The sequence below is a fragment of the Carassius gibelio genome, chromosome A22 (genome assembly GCF_023724105.1).
Source record: "Carassius gibelio isolate Cgi1373 ecotype wild population from Czech Republic chromosome A22, carGib1.2-hapl.c, whole genome shotgun sequence".
NCBI classification, from domain to species: domain Eukaryota; kingdom Metazoa; phylum Chordata; class Actinopteri; order Cypriniformes; family Cyprinidae; genus Carassius; species Carassius gibelio.
Window position 1 is genome coordinate 23,186,121 of NC_068392.1, and position 25,864 is coordinate 23,211,984.

The 25,864-nt window shown below is 37.4% G+C and overlaps 1 protein-coding gene across 3 annotated transcripts in view; it reads right to left on the reverse strand.

Annotated features, from left to right (window-relative positions):
- The window catches only part of LOC127942762 (uncharacterized), a 92,950-nt gene that overhangs the window by 59,904 nt on the left and 7,182 nt on the right, over nt 1-25,864 (reverse strand). For 2 of the 3 annotated variants that reach the window (XM_052538712.1, XM_052538713.1), the window contains exon 5: nt 24,803-24,877. The exons of the other annotated variant lie outside the window; for it this stretch is intronic. In XM_052538712.1, the coding sequence (XP_052394672.1) occupies nt 24,803-24,877 (75 nt within the window). The remainder of the gene's footprint in view (nt 1-24,802; nt 24,878-25,864) is intronic. 3 annotated transcript variants of the gene reach the window in all.

Genomic DNA, 25,864 nt, shown 5'->3' on the forward strand with positions numbered 1-25,864 from the left:
TAAATCTTTTCAAAGTCTTTAGGTGTACGCCCAGCATTATTAGTCCAACGTAGACGATAAAGTGTGACCTCTCCCACACAGTAGATAATCAAAGCATTGGCCTGAAAAACTGTATGTTTCGATGGACAGAAACACAGAAGCCGTCTTGCCTCTTACACTTAGTTTATTGAACTCCCCCGCTCTACCTCCGTGCTCTCTGTTACACGTCATAGGAGGAGCGGCCGGCCTTAAAGGGGAATACACATCACTCTACATCCCCCCTCTTTTAGTAGAAGATAAACAAAACAAACAGTGAAAACAAAGTATAACCAACCATATAACATTGGATGACAAAACAGGTGCAATGAGAAGGAACATTTGTCTGCACAAATATCACATGCGTACACACGAATATGAAAATGCATAGCACGTTTCAATCAGGTCATAACATAGTCTTTGTAATATTGGTTAGGACGGCTGACTCTTCCAGAACGAGTCACCACTGAATGTTTGCCCTCCATGTCAGTGTAACAATCCACTTTAGAGGACAGTGGTTGCTGTACAGGCCCCTCAGCATTGGATGGTGTTGCAAGAGTCTCAGCATTAGTCACCACTGGAAGATCATCCTCAAAGTCAGCTGGAGGGGATTCTGAGACGTGGAGGAGATGCCGTCTGTTCCTGGTGTACTTGACACCTTGTGATGTCACAACGTAGCTATTTGGTTGCTGGGCAGGGGAATTCACAATTGCTAGCCTGTCAAAACCACGTGCTGTCTGCATCCTGACCATTTGCCCTGGCTTCAGTGCAGGGAGCTGATGAGCATTTCTGTCATAATAGTCTTTTCCCCTCAGTCTTTGTTTTGTGATGATGTCCTGTATGTTTGTGTGAACAACAGGCTGAAGCATTGCCTTGGCCACTGGGAGGAAGGTCCTTGTTTGTCTAGACAGAAGGCGTTGTGCAGGGGAAGGTAAGCCATCTCTTGAAATATTACGAACATGGAGAAGTGCAGCACGGATGTCAGTATGATCGCGGTAGCATTTTTCCAGAAGATGCTTGGCAGATCTAACTGCACGCTCAGCCAATCCATTGGACTGGGGATAGTGAGGGCTGCTGCGAATATGCTTAAAGTCCCATGTGCATGCAAAATCTTCAAAATCCTTGCACACAAACTGAGTAGCATTATCAGTCATTAGAGTGTGAGGGACACCATGTACTGCAAAATGTCTTTTCAGCTTTGCGATAACCGTGATGCTTCTCATGTCAGGAAGGTAATCCAGCTCAAACCAGCCTGAGAATGAATCCACAAGGACTAGATGTGTTTTTCCATGCCAATCAAACAGGTCAGCAGCCGTGAAAGACCAAGGAAGATCCGGGATGTCATGGAGCTGCAGTGGTTCTTTTGTCTGATGAGGTTTGAGTGCATTGCAGGGTGCGCAACGAGAGAGTTCAGCATCAATATCAATGTACATCGATGGCCAATACATAATTTCCTTAGCTCTGCGCTTTGTTGCTGTGATACCAGGATGGCCCTGATGTAACTGACCTACATAAAATTTCTGTAGCGCAGGTGGGATAATCAATCTCTCCCCACGAAGCAGCAAATCATCCTGAATGGTCAGCTCATCTCTCATTGAAAAGAAGGGACGCAAGGAATATGGAAGTTCTTTTGAGGTGGCTGGCCAGCCACTTCTAATCATGTCAGAGAGCTGTTGGCATGTGACATCTTTTTGCACAGCAGCCCTGAGTTCATCTACCCGACGGGAAGATAGTACCTGGACAGTCATGACCTCCAGCAGGTCATCGGTGAGTTGTGGGTCAGATGTGGAGAGGTGGGCCCGGGACAAAGCATCAGCCACAAACAGCTCCTTACCACGTTTGAAGATGACATCCAAGTGATAACGATGCAGTTTCATCATCATACCCTGCAGTCGGGGTGAGGCCGTGTGGAGTGGCTTCCTTAATATCGTTATTAAGGGCTGATGATCAGTTTCTACAGTGACAGGGCGGCCATAGATGAAATCATGGAATTTTTTTGTCACAAACACAAGTGCCAGCATTTCTTTTTCAATTTGAGCATAACGGGACTCGGTGGGTGTGAGGGCCCTTGATGCAAATGCCACAGGCCGCCCTCGCTGTAAACATACCGCACCAAGGCCATGCTGGGAGGCATCCGCAGAGAGAACTACTGGTATGGACGTGTCAAAATATTGTAACACTGGGGGGTTTGTCAGAGCCTGTTTCAGTCTCGCAAAAGCCTTGTCATGAGTCTCATGCCAGCACCACTCCGAATCCTGATGAAGCAACGGTCTTAAAGGACCAGTGATGTCGCTGTACTGGGGAATGAATTTTGATAAGTAATTTGTCATGCCCAACAACTGCTGCAAAGCTTGTTTTTCCTGAGGTTTTGGCATGTCACGTACCGCTTTTGTTTTTTCAGGGTCAGGTTTGACATCATCAGCAGTCAGCAGGTGACCTACATACTGGACCGAATCGACTCTGAATCTGCATTTGTCCGGGTTGAGTTTCATGTTAATGGCACGAATTTTGTTCAGTACCTGTCGCAAACGATCATCGTGTTCCTCATGCGTCTGGCCCCAGATGAGGATGTCGTCAACTACAATTTCACAAGGCTCTCCAGCAAACAATTGCTCCATTGTTCTCTGAAAGACCTCACTGCCTGTGGAGATTCCATATGGCATCCTCAAAAATCTGTAACGGCCAAACGGGGACATAAATGTGGTTAATTTGGATACCCACTCCGTTGCCTCAGTTACAGGTGTTATCACACCCAGCTCAGTCATGTGATTCAGTTCTGTTTATCAACCTCTGTTTCGTTCATTTGTCACGTGACAGACGTAATGAATGGATATTTCATGAACGACTCATAACTAACGTTACAAATCAAAACAAAAGGCAGCATGGAGCATTTAAACGCGTTTTATGACAAGGTCGGTGCGGATGGGAAAAATCTCACGCATAGCTTCAGTGTTAAAACTGATCAAATAATTTCCTGTGGTTTTCACTATTTTCATCTATAATAATTACTGTATGTGGGCTGTGGCAATCATTTTGAAAAATAATACCTTGCAGCAACATGGAAAAAAAGAACTATGAACTAGTTGTGAATTCATTGTGAATAAAATGATTTCTATTCAGTGTACATAGGAGTTGCCTATACAGTTTTATCGGTTGATGCTAAGAGACATTTATTTATATATTACCTGTTTGCAAACTTTTTTTTTTTCTATGATGGCACATTCCTCACCTTTTTGCTCCCCCTTTACAGCTTTACAGGGGGTTTGGCTTATGCAATGAGATGTAAATGAGCCCTGTTGTCACTCCCAGCAGCTGAGAGGTGAGAACTGCAGAATCTTTAAAGGCAGATTTAAACACCTTAATATTTTTTGAGTACCTACCTTCAAATGGCCACAACTTCTCCAAATATTATCAGATGTCCATGTGTGACACATAGTTTGAAAGCTTGGAGTCTACACTTTCAGAATCTGTGAATAACTCAAAATGCCCCAAAACCGACTTGTGTCCCTACTTTCCGCGATCGGTCACATATGCTAAACACACTAATCTGCTCAATGAAGAACAGTTAAACCTCATAAGCACACTAATATGCTCAATGAAGAACAGTTAAACCACATAAACACACTAATATGCTCAATGAAGAACAGTTAAACCACATAAACACACTAATATGCTCAATGAAGAACAGTTAAAGCACATAAACACACTAATATGCTCAATGAAGAACAGTTAAACCACATAAACACACTAATATGCTCAATGAAGAACAGTTAAACCACATAAACACACTAATCTGCTCAATGAAGAACAGTTAAACCTCATAAGCACACTAATATGCTCAATGAAGAACAGTTAAACCACATAAACACACTAATATGCTCAATGAAGAACAGTTAAAGCACATAAACACACTAATATGCTCAATGAATAACAGTTAAACCTCATAAGCACACTAATATGCTCAATGAAGAACAGTTAAACCACATAAACACACTAGTATACTCAATGAAGAACAGTTAAAGCACATAAACACACTAGTATACTCAATGAAGAACAGTTAAAGCACATAAACACACTAATATGCTCAATGAATAACAGTTAAACCTCATAAGCACACTAATATGCTCAATGAAGAACAGTTAAACCACATAAACACACTAATATACTCAATGAAGAACAGTTAAAGCACATAAACACACTAGTATACTCAATGAAGAACAGTTAAACCACATAAACACACTAATATGCTCAATGAAGAACAGTTAAACCACATAAACACACTAGTATACTCAATGAAGAACAGTTAAAGCACATAAACACACTAGTATACTCAATGAAGAACAGTTAAAGCACATAAGCACACTAATATGCTCAATGAAGAACAGTTAAACCACATAAACACACTAGTATACTCAATGAAGAACAGTTAAAGCACATAAACACACTAATATGCTCAATGAAGAACAGTTAAACCACATAAACACTAGGGGTGTGCCAAAAAATCGATTCACAGAAGAATCTAGATTCTCATTTGCCACGATTCAGAATCGATCTGAAATGTCCAAGAATCGATTTAATAAATAAATAAATAAAATCAGCTGGCTGTTCGCCTCCATTTTTGTAACTGCCATAAAACTTCAAATAATAGCCGAGTCCCAAATAGACTGTCTCTTTTAAACGCCTGGTGTGGCTACAGGTTTGGATAAATAAACGCCGGTCTCAAATAGAGGCTCGGTTTGTTTTTTAGTTTCGGTTTGTTTAATCTTCTAAAACCCGTCAGATCGTCTGTTTAAACCGGTTCTATGGTGCAGATTGTGCACGCAAATATATACTGACTTCACCCTGTGCTGCAATATACATTTAGTTTTACATTCATTTACAGAAATCAGCTGGTTAAATTAAAATAGCTGATGTTATCGGATTTTCAGGTGATATTCTCAATTCATTCAGTTAACGGACGCTCTGAGGTAAAGTGTTCAGACTGCAGAGTGCAGACTAAGCAACGATTGTATTTAATTGTACAGTAAAATCATAACATAGTACAGACATGATCTTAATTCCATAATGTCCTTAAACATAACAATATTGCTGGCCATAAACTGACAGTGCGCGTCCGGTGTGCGATTCCTCGAGTTGCCAGACACGGCGTGCGCGCTTCTCGTCCGGTGAACGATCCCCTTTAGACATAATATAGTAGCCTAGGCTTACATTAACGGATTTGTTAAACACATTCGAATTATAAATAATACGTAATATTCGTCCCTGGAAGCGCATGCGCTGGACATGACACACAGTTTATAGCAACTTATTTTATAGCTGGCTAGAACCAGACAATGTTTTTGATAAAAGGCACTTCCCTGAGAATTGAACTCAATAAATGTGTAAAAGACACTTTAATGTCTCCGTTTGTCATTCTGTATAGTAAAGCAGATGAGAGATCATGATCAGAAACCCGATTAGAAATCATTATAATGGATAAAATCGAATCATTTTGAATAGAAAATCTTTTTGAATCGAAAATCGATTTTGAATCGAATCGTGGCCTCAAGAATCGGAATCGAATTGAATCGTGAGATGGTAAAAGATTCCCACCCCTAATAAACACACTAATATGCTCAAAGAAGAACAGTTAAACCACATAAACACACTAATATGCTAAACACACTAATCTGCTCAATGAAGAACAGTTAAACCACATAAACACACTAATCTGCTCAATGAAGAACAGTTAAACCACATAAACACACTAATATGCTCAATGAAGAACAGTTAAAGCACATAAACATACTACATTTATGCATTTGGCAGATGCTTTTTATCCAAAGCGACTTAGGCCCCATTTACACTGCATGGTTCAAGTGACCCAAATCCGATTTTTTCCTCTCATGTGGCACAGATCGGATATGACCGGTGAACGTGTAAGCAGGAAAAAACCGCATGGATTCCGATTTTCTCAGATCGGATTCAGGCCTCATTCATATGTGGTAATAAATCGGATATGAATTGGATACGTGCATTCGTGTGTGCCATGTAAGCAGACAAATCGGATATTCCCCAGTAAATGCATTAAAACTTGACGTCAACTCAGGTGGACACCACCAACTGAGATCACATTAGGTGCGATGGAGGACGAAGGCTCAACACAGTGGAGTAATTTTTTTTCTCCCCTTACGAGAACAATGTTTTCCTACTTTGAAAATAGTGCAGAAAGCAAAACACTGGATATTTAGAGATGCGCGGATGAGCTTCAACATCACCCGAATCCGCAGCCAAAAGCAAATCATCCGCCACTCACCCGCACCAATAAAAAAGTATCCTCATCCCGATGGTCAAATATTCTATTATCCTTATGTGTTGTTACGCGTGAGGATGATAATCCCCTTCAAGCGCATTCGGTGACGGTTGATGCACGCATCTCTATGGTAACATAATGAATGAGCGCTGCTTTTAAATAAACATTCCTTTAAAATAAAAATTATTTTCTTAATGGCATAAACAGGCTTTCCCTTGAAACTTAAACGGTAATGGAACATGCTCATATTTTAGAGAATGTATTCATATTATCATATCCAGCCGTCACCCACGCAATTAATCAGAATAATATTTTTAATTAGCCTATTTTGTCTGCTTCTGCATCATATCGCATATCGAGCGTTTTTTTTTTCGGTTCAGAACGTCTACATTTGGTTGTTTTGACAGTGTAGTGTAAATGTAAATATCGGATACGGGTCACTTTTAAAAGATGATGTAAGCGGGTCATAAAAAAAATCGGATATAGACAGAAAAACGGATTTGGGCATCAAGACCTGCAGTGTAAATGCAGCCTTACAGTGCACTTATTACAGGGACAATACCCCAGGAGCAACATGGAGTAAAGTGTCTTGCTCAAGGACACACTGGTTGTGGCTGCTGGGATCGAACCAGTAACCTTCGATTTACCAGTTCAGTGGTTTAACCCACTAGAACACCATCTCCATACTAATTTGCTCAATGAAGAACAGTTAAACCACATAAACACACTAATATGCTAAACACACTAATCTGCTCAATGAAGAACAGTTAAACTACATAAACACACTAATATGCTCAATGAAGAACAGTTAAACCACATAAACACACTAATATGCTCAATGAAGAACAGTTAAAGCACATAAACACACTAATATGCTCAATGAAGAACAGTTAAAGCACATAAACACACTAATATGCTCAATGAAGAACAGTTAAACCACATAAACACACTAATATGCTCAATGAAGAACAGTTAAACCACATAAACACACTAATATGCTCAATGAAGAACAGTTAAAGCACATAAACACACTAACATGCTCAAAGAAGAACAGTTAAACCACATAAACACACTAATATGCTCAATGAAGAACAGTTAAAGCACATAAACACACTAATATGCTCAATGAAGAACAGTTAAACCACATAAACACACTAATATGCTCAAAGAAGAACAGTTAAACCACATAAACACACTAATATGCTCAATGAAGAACAGTTAAAGCACATAAACACACTAACATGCTCAAAGAAGAACAGTTAAACCACATAAACACACTAATATGCTAAACACACTAATCTGCTCAATGAAGAACAGTTAAACCACATAAACACGCTAATATGCTAAACACACTAATCTGCTCAATATGCTAAACACACTAATCTGCTCAATGAAGAACAGTTAAACCACATAAACACACTAATATGCTCAAAGAAGAACAGTTAAACCACATAAACACACTAATATGCTAAACACACTAATCTGCTCAATGAAGAACAGTTAAACCACATAAACACACTAATATGCTCAATGAAGAACAGTTAAACCACATAAACACACTAGTATACTCAATGAAGAACAGTTAAAGCACATAAACACACTAGTATACTCAATGAAGAACAGTTAAAGCACATAAACACACTAATCTGCTCAATGAAGAACAGTTAAACCACATAAACACACTAATCTGCTCAATGAAGAACAGTTAAACCACATAAACACACTAATATGCTCAATGAAGAACAGTTAAAGCACATAAACATACTACATTTATGCATTTGGCAGATGCTTTTTATCCAAAGCGACTTAGGCCCCATTTACACTGCATGGTTCAAGTGACCCAAATCCGATTTTTTCCTCTCATGTGGCACAGATCGGATATGACCGGTGAACGTGTAAGCAGGAAAAAACCGCATGGATTCCGATTTTCTCAGATCGGATTCAGGCCTCATTCATATGTGGTAATAAATCGGATATGAATTGGATACGTGCATTCGTGTGTGCCATGTAAGCAGACAAATCGGATATTCCCCAGTAAATGCATTAAAACTTGACGTCAACTCAGGTGGACACCACCAACTGAGATCACATTAGGTGCGATGGAGGACGAAGGCTCAACACAGTGGAGTAATTTTTTTTCTCCCCTTACGAGAACAATGTTTTCCTACTTTGAAAATAGTGCAGAAAGCAAAACACTGGATATTTAGAGATGCGCGGATGAGCTTCAACATCACCCGAATCCGCAGCCAAAAGCAAATCATCCGCCACTCACCCGCACCAATAAAAAAGTATCCTCATCCCGATGGTCAAATATTCTATTATCCTTATGTGTTGTTACGCGTGAGGATGATAATCCCCTTCAAGCGCATTCGGTGACGGTTGATGCACGCATCTCTATGGTAACATAATGAATGAGCGCTGCTTTTAAATAAACATTCCTTTAAAATAAAAATTATTTTCTTAATGGCATAAACAGGCTTTCCCTTGAAACTTAAACGGTAATGGAACATGCTCATATTTTAGAGAATGTATTCATATTATCATATCCAGCCGTCACCCACGCAATTAATCAGAATAATATTTTTAATTAGCCTATTTTGTCTGCTTCTGCATCATATCGCATATCGAGCGTTTTTTTTTTCGGTTCAGAACGTCTACATTTGGTTGTTTTGACAGTGTAGTGTAAATGTAAATATCGGATACGGGTCACTTTTAAAAGATGATGTAAGCGGGTCATAAAAAAAATCGGATATAGACAGAAAAACGGATTTGGGCATCAAGACCTGCAGTGTAAATGCAGCCTTACAGTGCACTTATTACAGGGACAATACCCCAGGAGCAACATGGAGTAAAGTGTCTTGCTCAAGGACACACTGGTTGTGGCTGCTGGGATCGAACCAGTAACCTTCGATTTACCAGTTCAGTGGTTTAACCCACTAGAACACCATCTCCATACTAATTTGCTCAATGAAGAACAGTTAAACCACATAAACACACTAATATGCTAAACACACTAATCTGCTCAATGAAGAACAGTTAAACTACATAAACACACTAATATGCTCAATGAAGAACAGTTAAACCACATAAACACACTAATATGCTCAATGAAGAACAGTTAAAGCACATAAACACACTAATATGCTCAATGAAGAACAGTTAAAGCACATAAACACACTAATATGCTCAATGAAGAACAGTTAAACCACATAAACACACTAATATGCTCAATGAAGAACAGTTAAACCACATAAACACACTAATATGCTCAATGAAGAACAGTTAAAGCACATAAACACACTAACATGCTCAAAGAAGAACAGTTAAACCACATAAACACACTAATATGCTCAATGAAGAACAGTTAAAGCACATAAACACACTAATATGCTCAATGAAGAACAGTTAAACCACATAAACACACTAATATGCTCAAAGAAGAACAGTTAAACCACATAAACACACTAATATGCTCAATGAAGAACAGTTAAAGCACATAAACACACTAACATGCTCAAAGAAGAACAGTTAAACCACATAAACACACTAATATGCTAAACACACTAATCTGCTCAATGAAGAACAGTTAAACCACATAAACACGCTAATATGCTAAACACACTAATCTGCTCAATATGCTAAACACACTAATCTGCTCAATGAAGAACAGTTAAACCACATAAACACACTAATATGCTCAAAGAAGAACAGTTAAACCACATAAACACACTAATATGCTAAACACACTAATCTGCTCAATGAAGAACAGTTAAACCACATAAACACACTAATATGCTCAATGAAGAACAGTTAAACCACATAAACACACTAGTATACTCAATGAAGAACAGTTAAAGCACATAAACACACTAATATGCTCAATGAAGAACAGTTAAACCACATAAACACGCTAATATGCTAAACACACTAATCTGCTCAATATGCTAAACACACTAATCTGCTCAATGAAGAACAGTTAAAGCACATAAACACACTAATCTGCTCAATGAAGAACAGTTAAACCACATAAACACACTAATATGCTCAAAGAAGAACAGTTAAACCACATAAACACACTAATATGCTAAACACACTAATCTGCTCAATGAAGAACAGTTAAACCACATAAACACACTAATATGCTCAATGAAGAACAGTTAAACCACATAAACACACTAGTATACTCAATGAAGAACAGTTAAAGCACATAAACACACTAATATGCTCAATGAAGAACAGTTAAACCACATAAACACGCTAATATGCTAAACACACTAATCTGCTCAATATGCTAAACACACTAATCTGCTCAATGAAGAACAGTTAAAGCACATAAACACACTAATCTGCTCAATGAAGAACAGTTAAACCACATAAACACACTAATATGCTAAACACACTAATCTGCTCAATGAAGAACAGTTAAACCACATAAACACACTAGTATACTCAATGAAGAACAGTTAAAGCACATAAACACACTAATATGCTCAATGAAGAACAGTTAAACCACATAAACACGCTAATATGCTAAACACACTAATCTGCTCAATGAAGAACAGTTAAAGCACATAAACACACTAATATGCTCAAAGAAGAACAGTTAAACCACATAAACACACTAATATGCTAAACACACTAATCTGCTCAATGAAGAACAGTTAAACCACATAAACACCCTAATATGCTCAATGAAGAACAGTTAAAGCACATAAACACACTAATATGCTCAATGAAGAACAGTTAAAGCACATAAACACACTAACATGCTCAAAGAAGAACAGTTAAACCACATAAACACACTAATATGCTAAACACACTAATCTGCTCAATGAAGAACAGTTAAACCACATAAACACGCTAATATGCTAAACACACTAATCTGCTCAATATGCTAAACACACTAATCTGCTCAATGAAGAACAGTTAAACCACATAAACACACTAATATGCTCAAAGAAGAACAGTTAAACCACATAAACACACTAATATGCTAAACACACTAATCTGCTCAATGAAGAACAGTTAAACCACATAAACACACTAATATGCTCAATGAAGAACAGTTAAAGCACATAAACACACTAGTATACTCAATGAAGAACAGTTAAAGCACATAAACACACTAATATGCTCAATGAAGAACAGTTAAACCACATAAACACGCTAATATGCTAAACACACTAATCTGCTCAATATGCTAAACACACTAATCTGCTCAATGAAGAACAGTTAAAGCACATAAACACACTAATCTGCTCAATGAAGAACAGTTAAACCACATAAACACACTAATATGCTCAAAGAAGAACAGTTAAACCACATAAACACACTAATATGCTAAACACACTAATCTGCTCAATGAAGAACAGTTAAACCACATAAACACACTAATATGCTCAATGAAGAACAGTTAAACCTCATAAGCACACTAATATGCTCAATGAAGAACAGTTAAACCACATAAACACACTAATATGCTCAATGAAGAACAGTTAAAGCACATAAACACACTAATATGCTAAACACACTAATCTGCTCAATGAAGAACAGTTAAACTACATAAACACACTAATATGCTCAATGAAGAACAGTTAAACCACATAAACACACTAATATGCTCAATGAAGAACAGTTAAAGCACATAAACACACTAATATGCTCAATGAAGAACAGTTAAAGCACATAAACACACTAATATGCTCAATGAAGAACAGTTAAACCACATAAACACACTAATATGCTCAATGAAGAACAGTTAAACCACATAAACACACTAATATGCTCAATGAAGAACAGTTAAAGCACATAAACACACTAACATGCTCAAAGAAGAACAGTTAAACCACATAAACACACTAATATGCTCAATGAAGAACAGTTAAAGCACATAAACACACTAATATGCTCAATGAAGAACAGTTAAACCACATAAACACACTAATATGCTCAAAGAAGAACAGTTAAACCACATAAACACACTAATATGCTCAATGAAGAACAGTTAAAGCACATAAACACACTAACATGCTCAAAGAAGAACAGTTAAACCACATAAACACACTAATATGCTAAACACACTAATCTGCTCAATGAAGAACAGTTAAACCACATAAACACGCTAATATGCTAAACACACTAATCTGCTCAATATGCTAAACACACTAATCTGCTCAATGAAGAACAGTTAAACCACATAAACACACTAATATGCTCAAAGAAGAACAGTTAAACCACATAAACACACTAATATGCTAAACACACTAATCTGCTCAATGAAGAACAGTTAAACCACATAAACACACTAATATGCTCAATGAAGAACAGTTAAACCACATAAACACACTAGTATACTCAATGAAGAACAGTTAAAGCACATAAACACACTAATATGCTCAATGAAGAACAGTTAAACCACATAAACACGCTAATATGCTAAACACACTAATCTGCTCAATATGCTAAACACACTAATCTGCTCAATGAAGAACAGTTAAAGCACATAAACACACTAATCTGCTCAATGAAGAACAGTTAAAGCACATAAACACACTAATCTGCTCAAAGAAGAACAGTTAAACCACATAAACACACTAATATGCTAAACACACTAATCTGCTCAATGAAGAACAGTTAAAGCACATAAACACACTAATATGCTCAAAGAAGAACAGTTAAACCACATAAACACACTAATATGCTAAACACACTAATCTGCTCAATGAAGAACAGTTAAACCACATAAACACACTAATATGCTCAATGAAGAACAGTTAAACCACATAAACACACTAATCTGCTCAATGAAGAACAGTTAAACCACATAAACACACTAATATGCTCAAAGAAGAACAGTTAAACCACATAAACACACTAATATGCTAAACACACTAATCTGCTCAATGAAGAACAGTTAAACCACATAAACACACTAATATGCTCAATGAAGAACAGTTAAACCTCATAAGCACACTAATATGCTCAATGAAGAACAGTTAAACCACATAAACACACTAATATGCTCAATGAAGAACAGTTAAAGCACATAAACACACTAATATGCTCAATGAAGAACAGTTAAACCTCATAAGCACACTAATATGCTCAATGAAGAACAGTTAAACCACATAAACACACTAGTATACTCAATGAAGAACAGTTAAAGCACATAAACACACTAATATGCTCAATGAAGAACAGTTAAACCACATAAACACGCTAATATGCTAAACACACTAATCTGCTCAATATGCTAAACACACTAATCTGCTCAATGAAGAACAGTTAAAGCACATAAACACACTAATCTGCTCAATGAAGAACAGTTAAACCACATAAACACACTAATATGCTCAAAGAAGAACAGTTAAACCACATAAACACACTAATATGCTAAACACACTAATCTGCTCAATGAAGAACAGTTAAACCACATAAACACACTAATATGCTCAATGAAGAACAGTTAAACCACATAAACACACTAGTATAATCAATGAAGAACAGTTAAAGCACATAAACACACTAATATGCTCAATGAAGAACAGTTAAACCACATAAACACGCTAATATGCTAAACACAGTAATCTGCTCAATATGCTAAACACACTAATCTGCTCAATGAAGAACAGTTAAAGCACATAAACACACTAATCTGCTCAAAGAAGAACAGTTAAACCACATAAACACACTAATATGCTAAACACACTAATCTGCTTAATGAAGAACAGTTAAAGCACATAAACACACTAATATGCTCAATGAAGAACAGTTAAACCACATAAACACACTAATATGCTAAACACACTAATCTGCTCAATGAAGAACAGTTAAACCACATAAACACACTAATATGCTCAATGAAGAACAGTTAAATCACATAAACACACTAATATGCTCAATGAAGAACAGTTAAAGCACATAAACACACTAACATGCTCAAAGAAGAACAGTTAAACCACATAAACACACTAATATGCTAAACACACTAATCTGCTCAATGAAGAACAGTTAAACCACATAAACACGCTAATATGCTAAACACACTAATCTGCTCAATATGCTAAACACACTAATCTGCTCAATGAAGAACAGTTAAACCACATAAACACACTAATATGCTCAAAGAAGAACAGTTAAAGCACATAAACACACTAATCTGCTCAATGAAGAACAGTTAAAGCACATAAACACACTAATCTGCTCAATGAAGAACAGTTAAACCACATAAACACACTAATATGCTCAAAGAAGAACAGTTAAACCACATAAACACACTAATATGCTAAACACACTAATCTGCTCAATGAAGAACAGTTAAACCACATAAACACACTAATATGCTCAATGAAGAACAGTTAAACCACATAAACACACTAGTATACTCAATGAAGAACAGTTAAAGCACATAAACACACTAATATGCTCAATGAAGAACAGTTAAACCACATAAACACGCTAATATGCTAAACACACTAATCTGCTCAATATGCTAAACACACTAATCTGCTCAATGAAGAACAGTTAAAGCACATAAACACACTAATCTGCTCAATGAAGAACAGTTAAACCACATAAACACACTAATATGCTTTTACACTAATAAAAGCTGCTTTGAGACAATCTGTATTGTGAAAAGCGCTATACAAATAAATTTGAATTGAATTAATATGAGTTGACAGAGAGTTTACTGAAGTCAGAGTAGAAAATGAGTGAGAGGATCGAGAGTTTCAGACTATGGTAGGATACAGAAACACTATATGGGGGCGGTAGTGGTTCAGTGGTTCATGTAGGTTGTCTACAAACCAGAAGGTTGGTGGTTCAATCCCCGGTTCCACCTCACCAAGTGTCGAGGTGTCCATGAGCAAGACACCTAACCACAGCTGCTCCCGACACGCGCACACGCACACACACACACACACACACACACACACACACCTACACCTTTTTGTGGTTTAGCAGTACTCTGATGGCCAAACCAGTTGGATGGTGGTTAAAGGGGACACCCCTTTCCCGGTGTCCTACAGAGATGATAAAACTATCAAAAAATTTGTTTTACTCTGCAGAACACAAATATCACTTTGGATTTTCTTTACACACAATAGAATTGATAATATGACAATATGATATTTTGGTGGTACACAAGGACTGTCACGCCCCTCCTATAATGTTCCCGCCCATTACATAATTGGGATTTATAGGGTCCGATTGATTTATGAGGACACTCGTTTTACAATACACAAAACATGTCCATTCTCTGTATTACAGGGACCAATGTGTTTTACAGGTACGTGACCCCATACACAACACACAGACATGTCCCTATGCTGCATTACTAAGACTGAGGTGGTTAAAGAGTACAGGATCTTTAACACAATACACAACATTATAGACACCAATGTGTTTTAGAAGTACTTTAATAATGACTTAAATTTGTGAAATAAAAATAAACATGTTGTCAAATTCGCCAATTAATTAAACGGGTAATCTTAAAAAAAAAAAAAAAGGAATGCCACACAAAACAAACATCAAATAATTAAGTGTAATTCACCAACTTAAAAAAATAAATAAAAAGAAAACTATAAATCAAATCAAAAGGCAATCCTCATGTTGTAAGTACCTCACTAAACACACAGTGTGCATGAGATTAACTCTCTGAGCACACAATACATGCTGCAGATGTGTAGGGAAACCGATTTATCTGTAAAGGAATGGTTTTCTTCCAGAATGAAAACTGTCATCATGTACTCACCCTCCACTTGATCCAGACCTGCATCAGTTTCTTTCTTCTGTTGAACACAAAAGAAGATCTGTTAGTTTATGAACAGTTGATGGGCACCGTTAACTTCTATAGTACGAAGAAAAAAAAAATAAATACTATGGAAGTCAATGATGCCCATTAACTGTTCAGATACTAACAGATCTTGTTTTGTGTTCAACAGAAGAAAGAAACTGATGCAGGTCTGGATCAAGTGGAGGGTTAGTACATGATGACAGTTTTCATTCTGGAAGTTAAATTCTCTTTAAGGGACAGGTCATCCAAAAATCAATGAGAAATTGACACAATTTTTTAATTTTTGACAAACTAACAGTCAACCTCGATTTCTACAAGGAGATATTCGTATGAACTGCTGCCATAACAGTATTGCACTATGGGAAATAAAAACAACAGCCAAAGTGCTAATGTTAATTGAATGGCATCAAGAACACACAAAATGTACTGTAACATCACTTGCTTTGGGTTTTCCTTTTTAAGCTAATTCCTCGATTTCTTACAAAATCCCTTATGTTCTGTGCACTGCGTCTCACCAAAACAGGATCCTCAGCAGATTTACACTGCTGGCATTCAGTCAGTGTGGCCAGTTTTCCTTTAGCTATGTGGCCCTTAAAATGTTTCATTACAGCTGTAACTTCAGCTTTTGACCAGGACACCTTCTGCCCTCTCCGTGGGTTTTCAGTTTCTACCTCACTCTCGCTCTCTGTACAGAAGAATACATACTTTAGTGAGTTCTAACTCTACGAGAGCTCATGTGCTTTGCAACATTGATGGTGCCATTGCAATTCAAACCTCTGGTACCTTCAGGAAGTTCAGTGGTGCTCTCAATGGGCATCTTCTGAACACCTGCAGACAATGAGTCATTAAAAAAATAAATAAATAAAAAATAAATAAATAATATATATATATTTTAGTAATATCCTGTTATAAATGCTGGACTAATATAATACAAGGTAACACTTAATAATAGGGAACACTATTAACTACAACTTTTCCCTCAAATTCCTAATTTTCTGCTTATTAAAAGTAAATAAGATAGTTGTTACATTAAGGTATTGGGTAGGATTAGGGATGTAGAATAAGGTCATGTAAAATAAGCTATTAATAAGTGCTTACTACTACTACCACCACCACTACTACTACTACTACTACTACTACTAAGAAACTACAGCGGTGTGAAAAAGTGTTGGTTCCTTATTTTTTTTGCATGTTTATCACACTTTAATGTTTCGGATCATCGAACAAATTTAAATATTAGTCAAAGAAAACCAATGAACACAACATGCAGTTTTTAAATGAAGGTTTTTATTATTAAGGGAATACAAAAGTCAAAACTACATTACCCTGTGTGAAAAATGTTTGCCCCTACACCTAATAATCGGTTTGGCTACCCTTAGCAGCAACAACTGCAATCAAGTGTTTGCGATAACTTCCAATTAAATGTAAAGTCTGTTACAGCGCTGTGGATGAATTTTGGTCCACTCATCTAAGCAGAATTGTAATTCAGCCACATTGGAGGGTTTTCAAGCATGGACAACTTTTTAAAGTCACGCCACAGCATCTCAATAGGATTCAGGTCAGGACTTTGACCAGAACACTCTTACATTTTGTTTTTCTTCAGCCATTCAGAGGTGGACTTGCTGGTGTGTTTTGGATCATTATCCTGCTGCAGAACCCAAGTTTGCTTGAGCTTGAGGTCACAACAGATGGCCAGATATTCTCCTTCAGGATTTTTTGGTAAACAGCAGATTTCTCCATTTATCACAGTAAGTTTTCCAGGTCCAGAAGCAGACCATGACACTACCACCACCATATACAGCAGCTAGAGTCCTTACGAGGTCAAGAAAATATGATCATATTACCCCAATTTTACAGTCTCTGCACTGGCTACCTATTAAGTTCCGTATCAGTTACAAATTATCATTACTTACCTATAAGGCCCTAAATGGTTTAGCTCCAGCGTACCTAACTAGCCTTCTACCACGCTACAACCCATCACGCTCCCTAAGGTCACAAAACGCTGGACTTTTGGTCGTTCCTAGGATAGCAAAGTCCACTAAAGGAGGTAGAGCTTTCTCACATTTGGCTCCCAAACTCTGGAATAGCCTTCCTGATAATGTCCGGGGTTCAGACACACTCTCTATGTTTAAATCTAGATTAAAAACATATTTTTCAATGAGCAATAATGCATCTCATAATTTGTGACTGCAGTTGTATCTGATCAAATTTAGCTTGGGTTTAACTGATTAATTGTACTTGGTTGGAACAGCAGCTATGCTAATGATGTCTCTATGTGTTTCTCTGTTTCTGCTGGATCTTCATCCTGTGGTAACTAGGATTTACACAAGCACCAGTCTGGATCCAGAACACCTGAGAAGAGATGATGCCAACCCCTCAGAGGAACTCAGATGATGTTAACACTGAACCAACATACAGAACTAACAAATATGCAATCACATTATAATTGCTGTTAATAGTTTTCATCGTCTGGTTGATTATGTCTGATTCCTGTCATATGCACATAAACTGACAGTCACCACTTATAAGCTACTACTAAATAGTGTAGGAACTTAATTTTATGTGAAGTTGCTTTGCAATGATTTGTATCGTAAAAAAACACTAATCAAATAAACTTTTTACTTTTTTTAGTTTGTGAAAAATGGCTCTCACTGTGGTTCATTGGAGTCCCAAAACTGTATAACCTTTTCCAGATTGATAGATCTCAATTACTTTCTTTATCATTTGTGTCTGCATATTTTTGAATGTCGACATGATGTCTAGTTTTTTGAGGATCTTTTGGTCTACTTCACTTTTTATCAGACAGGTCCTATTTAAGAGATTTCTTAACTGTGAAGAGGTGTGGCTGGAGAAACTGAACTCAGGTGTGATAAACCAGTTTCAAAGGTGGGGGGGGGGGGGGCACTTCTGAACAAAGGGCAATGTAGTTTTGGATTTTGTTTTCCCTTAATAATAAAAACCTTCATTTAAAAACTGCATGTGTTTACTTTTAAATTTGTTACCTTTGACTAATATTTATATTTGTTTGATAATCTGAAACATTAGTGTGACAAACATGCAAAAAAAATAAGAAATCAGGAAGGGGGCCAACGCTTTCAAACCACTGTAGTTTAGATACCCTAAAATAAAGTGTTACCCAATATAATTTTTGACTTTGATGATTTAAAAATAAAAAAAACTTAGCTGACACATACCAGCATTACTGGAGTTTCCCGCAGCTCCAGCAAGAGCCTCATCATCAGATTCACTTTCTCCAGGATCACTGTCATCAGAATCCGTCATGTTGATCTCATCTTCAATGAAAAATAAAACTCAGAACATGAAAAACATCTGCATTCAGAAGTGAAATAACACAATCACACACCATTTATAAACCATTCCTAATGACAACGAACACAAGACATATTTCAGAGATTACTTTTCTTAAACCTCCCTGTGAGTTTAAAAGACCCGCTGTGCTAAACATGCTAGGATGGACGTACCTTCAATCTCAATGTCATCAAGGGATTTGCCTTGAAGATTAGGAAGGCAGCCCTTTTCCATGGCTAACAGTAGCTTTGATATTTTAGCAAGCTGAGTAGTGGCTTCTGGCAGTCTGTAATAGTCACGGTGGACACGGATGTCATGCCCTAAGAAATCAGCAACCTGATCTAACTCGTTGTTTTTCAGGTTTAGGATTTGAGAGAGCGTAGCCACGTGCTTGCGAAGATGAGTGGATCTGAGGAATTCTGGATTTTGAGCTCCACATTCCCTTGCATATACCCTCAGAGAGTCCTGGCCTCTGTAGTAACTCTGGCAGTTTGGCCGAGCAAACAAGAAAGTATTAGTGTCTAGCACTCCACATGTACCTCTCCTGCTGACCAGTAGCATCAGGGCATCGACCATATCAGGAGAGAGAAGAACCGCAACCTTTCTTCCCCTCTTCCCCCTGATCTCAACTCGACTGAAATGGCTGCAGAGTTTCTGCTCAAACTTGCTCAGGCCCATCGCTACATCTTCTTTTTAGAGACCTCTCCTGCACGTCTGCGGTTGAAAACAATGATTCTGGTGAGTGTTGCTTTGGCCAGTTCTGCATAGCTTTGAGGAGATGCAGTCTCTTGTAGTTTATGAAAAGCAGTATGTGCAGTCTTCTCAAGGAGCTGATGAAGAGACTGGACATCCTGGGTGAAGGGAAGTGTTGATGGCTTGTTAAATTTGGCCTCATTCAGTGTCACCAAAGCAGTGTGTGAGATCATCTCAGACCACTTTGAGGAGTAGAGCTTTTTGAAGGTCTCTGTTGATGAGATCAATTCCTTGTCTTCAGACATCAGTGCTCGGCACTGAATGATTTCACAAATCTTATTCAACGAATGCCCCAGTTTCAGGGCAAGGCTTGGGCTTTGGTAGCAGTGGCTCTCAGCATCATAGCCAGATACCATTTGAACCGCTCGAATAAGTCTATGAAAATTGGCAGGTTTCAGAGCTTCTTCAAGACTGTACACAGAAAACTGTCTACGCAAAGTCAGCAACAATCTTCCAACTTCACTGAGTTTTTGTCGAATATACTCAAATTTGGTAGGGTCATGACCATGTTTGTTAAAAAACGACTGTGCAAGCTGAAGAATACTCAGGTCATTTTTGACCACAGCGGAAATGTCATCCTGCTTCACCACACCTAAGAGTTTCCAAACTCCTTGTGATATGTGCTGACTGAATGAAGACTCTGCCATAGATGCCAGGCCCAAGACTCTCCTCCTCCCTTGCTCTTCACTGTCAGCTGCTGGTTTTGAGGGACATCTTTTTAAATGACGCCACAGATCTCTCCGTACAAACAACCCTTTGCAGTACATGCAATGCAAAAACTGCTTTGAATCACACTTTCTTTTTGGTGCTCGTTTTATTTTAAGAGCCCCCTCTCCAGACTGTAAAACGTCAGTGTTATGCTGAAAGTTGCCCTTGTTCCTGAGCTTTTGCAGCATTGCTTTACGTTCTTTTGAGTGTACTGGGAGTGACAAAGCCTGAACAACTTCAACTTCAGCCATATGAGTTTTCAAATGGCGCGCTAGCTTGGACTGAGGTTTCCCACAGATGTAACAATAATTCTTCCTATTTGCTGAACAGGAGATTTTTGGTGACTGCACACAATGATCCCCTCCAGCCATGCTGCGTTCCCTCTCTTCTCTCAATGTTACTGTGCTTTTTGAATTCAAAAGCTTACTATTGTGTGATTGAGGTGATGACATAAGCACATCTGTTGACCTGCATACCACTGAGCCTTGCTTTCTGGGAAAGTCTGATTCACTGTCTGTCTCAAAATCAGTAAACTGCTCCTCATGACACATTAAATCAGACTCATCATACACACTTGCTGCTTCCATGACCTTCAGGACTCCTTTTCCTTTGCCCTTAGACACATTCAGGGTAGTTACATCTGATCTCAGATGTTCACTAAACTTAGATGACGCTGCTTGTATATCTAAGAGTTTAGCTTGGTCGTAACGTGCTGGTCTTGTTGTCAACTCATCTGAACTGTCTGACTGATGGTCTGACTCTGACTGAGGTATGTAATCCTCATCTGACAGCTCATCTTCCTCTGAACTTACTTCCTATTGTCAAAATATTTATGATTAATTTACAGCACCGATAACTCAAAAATATGGAACAAATGTATCAAATCAAATATTTTCTTACACACGATGACCGTCTTCCATCCCATTCATGAAGCTTCAGATAGCAGGACTTATGCCAAAAACTGGAGCACACTATAAAAGAAATGTCACATGTCAGGACACGTTCAACCGCTAACACGAGATTCTATGCCTAAACGTAGAATAAGGTGAAAACAATGTAACACTCCTATTATTATTAATGGTATTACATATCTGTGCATTAGCAATGGTCTGAAATCTCCTTCTCTCCTACTGCCAAACTCAACAGTTATACCATTTTGAACTGACTTCATAACGTTGATTAGTGATACTAAAATGATAAAAATAGAAATGTCATGATGTATAGAGTACAAATGACCATACTAACATTTACATCTCAGGCCAATCCACTTGAGAGCTGCAACAGGTCCCACACATTCAGCACATTTATCCATGCTTGATATTGCTGAAGTGACCACAACATGTCTGCAGACCTGTGAAGAAAAAAACATCAGTGAGTGTTAAATTCAAGCAACAAAGAAAGATTCTAAAACATACATGTGATACTACATTACGAGCTGCATTGTCTTTCAATAATAATTTAATGTATTTTTAATGACAGGGAAGTTGTGGTCATTTAGTTAATAAGATCACTTACAATCATTAAAAACATTTACGTTACAGACCTTAAAAGGTACTGGTCAATATATTACTACAAATCTACATTTAGAGCGGTCCTGGAGGGCCGGTGTAAACTCTGCAGGACACTGGCCCTCCAGGACCGAGTCTGGACACCCCTGATTCAGACATCGACTAATATTACTGAAAGTGAAAACAGGTCACTAAATACATACATTTAGTAACAGCAAAGTGTACAGTTCATGCAGACATGGACTTCAGAGCAATCACTGTTGCACTGAAATAACAGTTCATCCGAAACATGTGAATACCTCCTTAACTCCTTCAACTGGGGCACAAAAGCTCTGCTCCTCATTCAACACATGCTCTTTGACAGGTGACATCTGAAAACAATGAAAAAAAGCAAGACTTATGTAGAGATGATTTCTTGCAACATCAATCTAACATTTCATAAAATATGCAATGCACATTTAATTACCTTCTCAACACAGTCCTGATCATCCAATAGTAACTGGTCCTTCTTCAGAGTCACCTGAAATTAAGGAAACAGAAATAAAAAATAAATATCCTACTGCAGACAAAGGATTCAGGGACTGTACAAATTGATAATGAATTACCTTTTCCAGTCCTTCAGAGGCTGCACAGATACTGGAGTCCAACACTGACTGATCACTGACAACTTTCAGCTGAAAACATGAAATCAAAAAATTAAATTAAAATAAAATAATTATGTTATAAATGAGTTACCAAAGCAAAATAAATAAATACAGTTGTGTTCAAAATTATTCAACCACCTAGAGACTGCAGTACTTTACAAATACACGCTTTTCTGAAGATCCTGGATATAATAAAACTTGTATCTATAACAGTTCACTTGAATATTAAAAGTGATATTGTCAATATATAATGTAATACATTTGAGTTATAAGATTTTTTTAATAATACTGCTATGTCATAATTATTCAACCCCTATTCACCATTGCTGTTTTTAAATCACTTATTTGCATGGTGGGGAATGTAACAGTCTCAAAACACAATTAAGCTTTTAGAAACTCTATTAAAAACAGAATTAGCTTGAGCCGTTACACATACAGTTAGCCCATGCATGTGTTGAAGTTAAGTAGCTAAAATATCAAAAGAGATCTCACAAAAGCTAAAGAGAAGAAATATTGTATTACTTTAGAAAGGCTAAGGCTATATGAAGATTTCCAAGACATTGAAAGTTCCTAGAGACACAGCTCTCAGCCTTATTCCTTAGCTTAAAGTGTGTTTTACCAGAAAACCTTTGAGGTTGTGGAAGAAAAAGCACAATATCATAAAATGTTTAATCAGAGCAACTGAGAAAAATCTGCAATGTACAGCCAAAGACTTGCAAGATGACCCAATGAAAGGAGGAAACCCATTTCAAAGCAGTGTGTAGAAGAACACTAGACAAGTATGGCCTTCATGTTGAGACATCTTGATGAATACCACTCTTGAACAAGAAGAACAAAAGGCAGACTTGAACTAACTAAAGTTCATTTGTGTAGACTTGTGGAGCTCTGAGCTGAATGTTATATGGAGTGATGTGACCAAACTGGAACTTTTTGGACCCGTGGATCAGCGGTGTGTCTGCTGCAAAACAGACAAAGCTCATTAGCAGAAGAACACCATCTCCATCCTCAAACTTGGAGGTGGATCAGTCCTGTTATGGGGTTTCTTTACTGCAGAAGGAAGTGGAAATCATGCCTGTATGAAGGACATCATGGATTCTTTAAAGTATCAGGCCATTTTGACAAGAATTGTGATGCCTTTGGTGCAAAGACTGAAGCTGATGATCAATGGACTTTCCTGCAGGCCAGTCATCCCAGAGTACACATCCAAATCTACTACTGCTTGGTTCAGGGATCAGTCACAGAATGTACTTGAGTGACCTGTTCAGTCTCCAGGCTAAATTCTCATTGTGAATATCTGGTTGAATTTGAAGAAAGCAGTGGCAATGTGAAAACCAAAGATTATCAGTGATCTGGAAGCTTTTTCAGGTGTGGAATGGGCCAAAACTGTAGTAGAGAGGTGACAGAAACTTCTAAACACTTACAGACAGCGTTTATTGGTGATTTTAAAGAATAAAAGATTCTGCACAAAGGGGGTTGAATAATTTTTAACATGAATGTTTAGAGCCAATTCGAATTTTATCATGATTCATCAATTTTCCATTCTCAGAATCACTCAAAAGTGTATTAACAAACTTTCTCTAATACTTTACTGATGCCTTCGTTAAATTGATTTCATAAAATGTTATCCTCCACAGCAAATTGTCTTGCAAGTCAAGGGGGTTGAATAATTTTGAACACAACTGTAAATAAATCAGGTATGATGCCACAAAAAATATAATAAAATAATAAATTAAAACGATAAAATAACAATAAAATAAAATCACTCAATCAATTGCAGTACCTTCTCTACGTCTGTGTCTTCTGACTGGGACAGAGTGTTGACTTCAAGAGTGGACGGTTCAACCACACTAAGAGTCTAGAAAAGAACATCAAATTAGTCATCTGTGACAATAAATGAGCACATAAAATACTGATATAAAACAAATTTTATAATCTTGCTTATATTTTATCAATGTGATTTAAAAGTAAGATTACAATATTTCAGATCAATATTTCAATTTTCAAGTGTTACCCAAGTTAATGTTCATGATTTTGTATGTATTACCTTACATGCATATATATATATATATATATATATATATTCCAGTATTTCAGGTGGTGTGTGTGTGTGTTTACACCTGTGTTACAAGGACCCTGTTTTATGAGGACCGTCATAAGAACATAGTCTTGATGTCACATTGTGCGTGTGTTTAGACCCGTGTTATGAGGACCCCGTTTTATGAGGACCATCATAAGAACATGGTCTTGATGTTTGACCGAAGAATCTCAGTGTGTCGTTTGTTTGACAAAAGCCTGGTATTTGAAGACCCTAGTTATCACCATGACATTGGGCTGCGTGGATGTGAAATATTAGGCTAAATATGGATCATCCCATTGTGGCCATATGATATTGAAAATGTCTAATTGTTATATTTAGATTAAGTATCTTGAAATAGGAGTTGGTAAAAAGTCAGTTTTATTTAATCACCACATATTTTTAAATGATAACTGAGTAGAATCAGTGTCTAAAGAACCTAAAGAACTCTGAACAAGGCACAGCAGCTATAAAGGTATCCAAGAAGTTCTTGAAATAATTGTGTTTGTCCTTAAAAGAATGGAACAGATTACATTCTCTCTTAGAAAAAAGTCTTGACTTGACTGGGACTCTTCAGTAAAGTCAAGACCAAGTTCTTATGACGGTCCTCATAAAACAGGGTCCTAGTAACACAGGTGTAAACACACACACACAACCACAAGACTATGTTCTTATGATGGTCCTCATAAAACAAGGTCCTCGTAACACAGGTGTAAACACACACACACAAAGTGACATCAAGACCATGTTAAGACTATGTTCTTATGA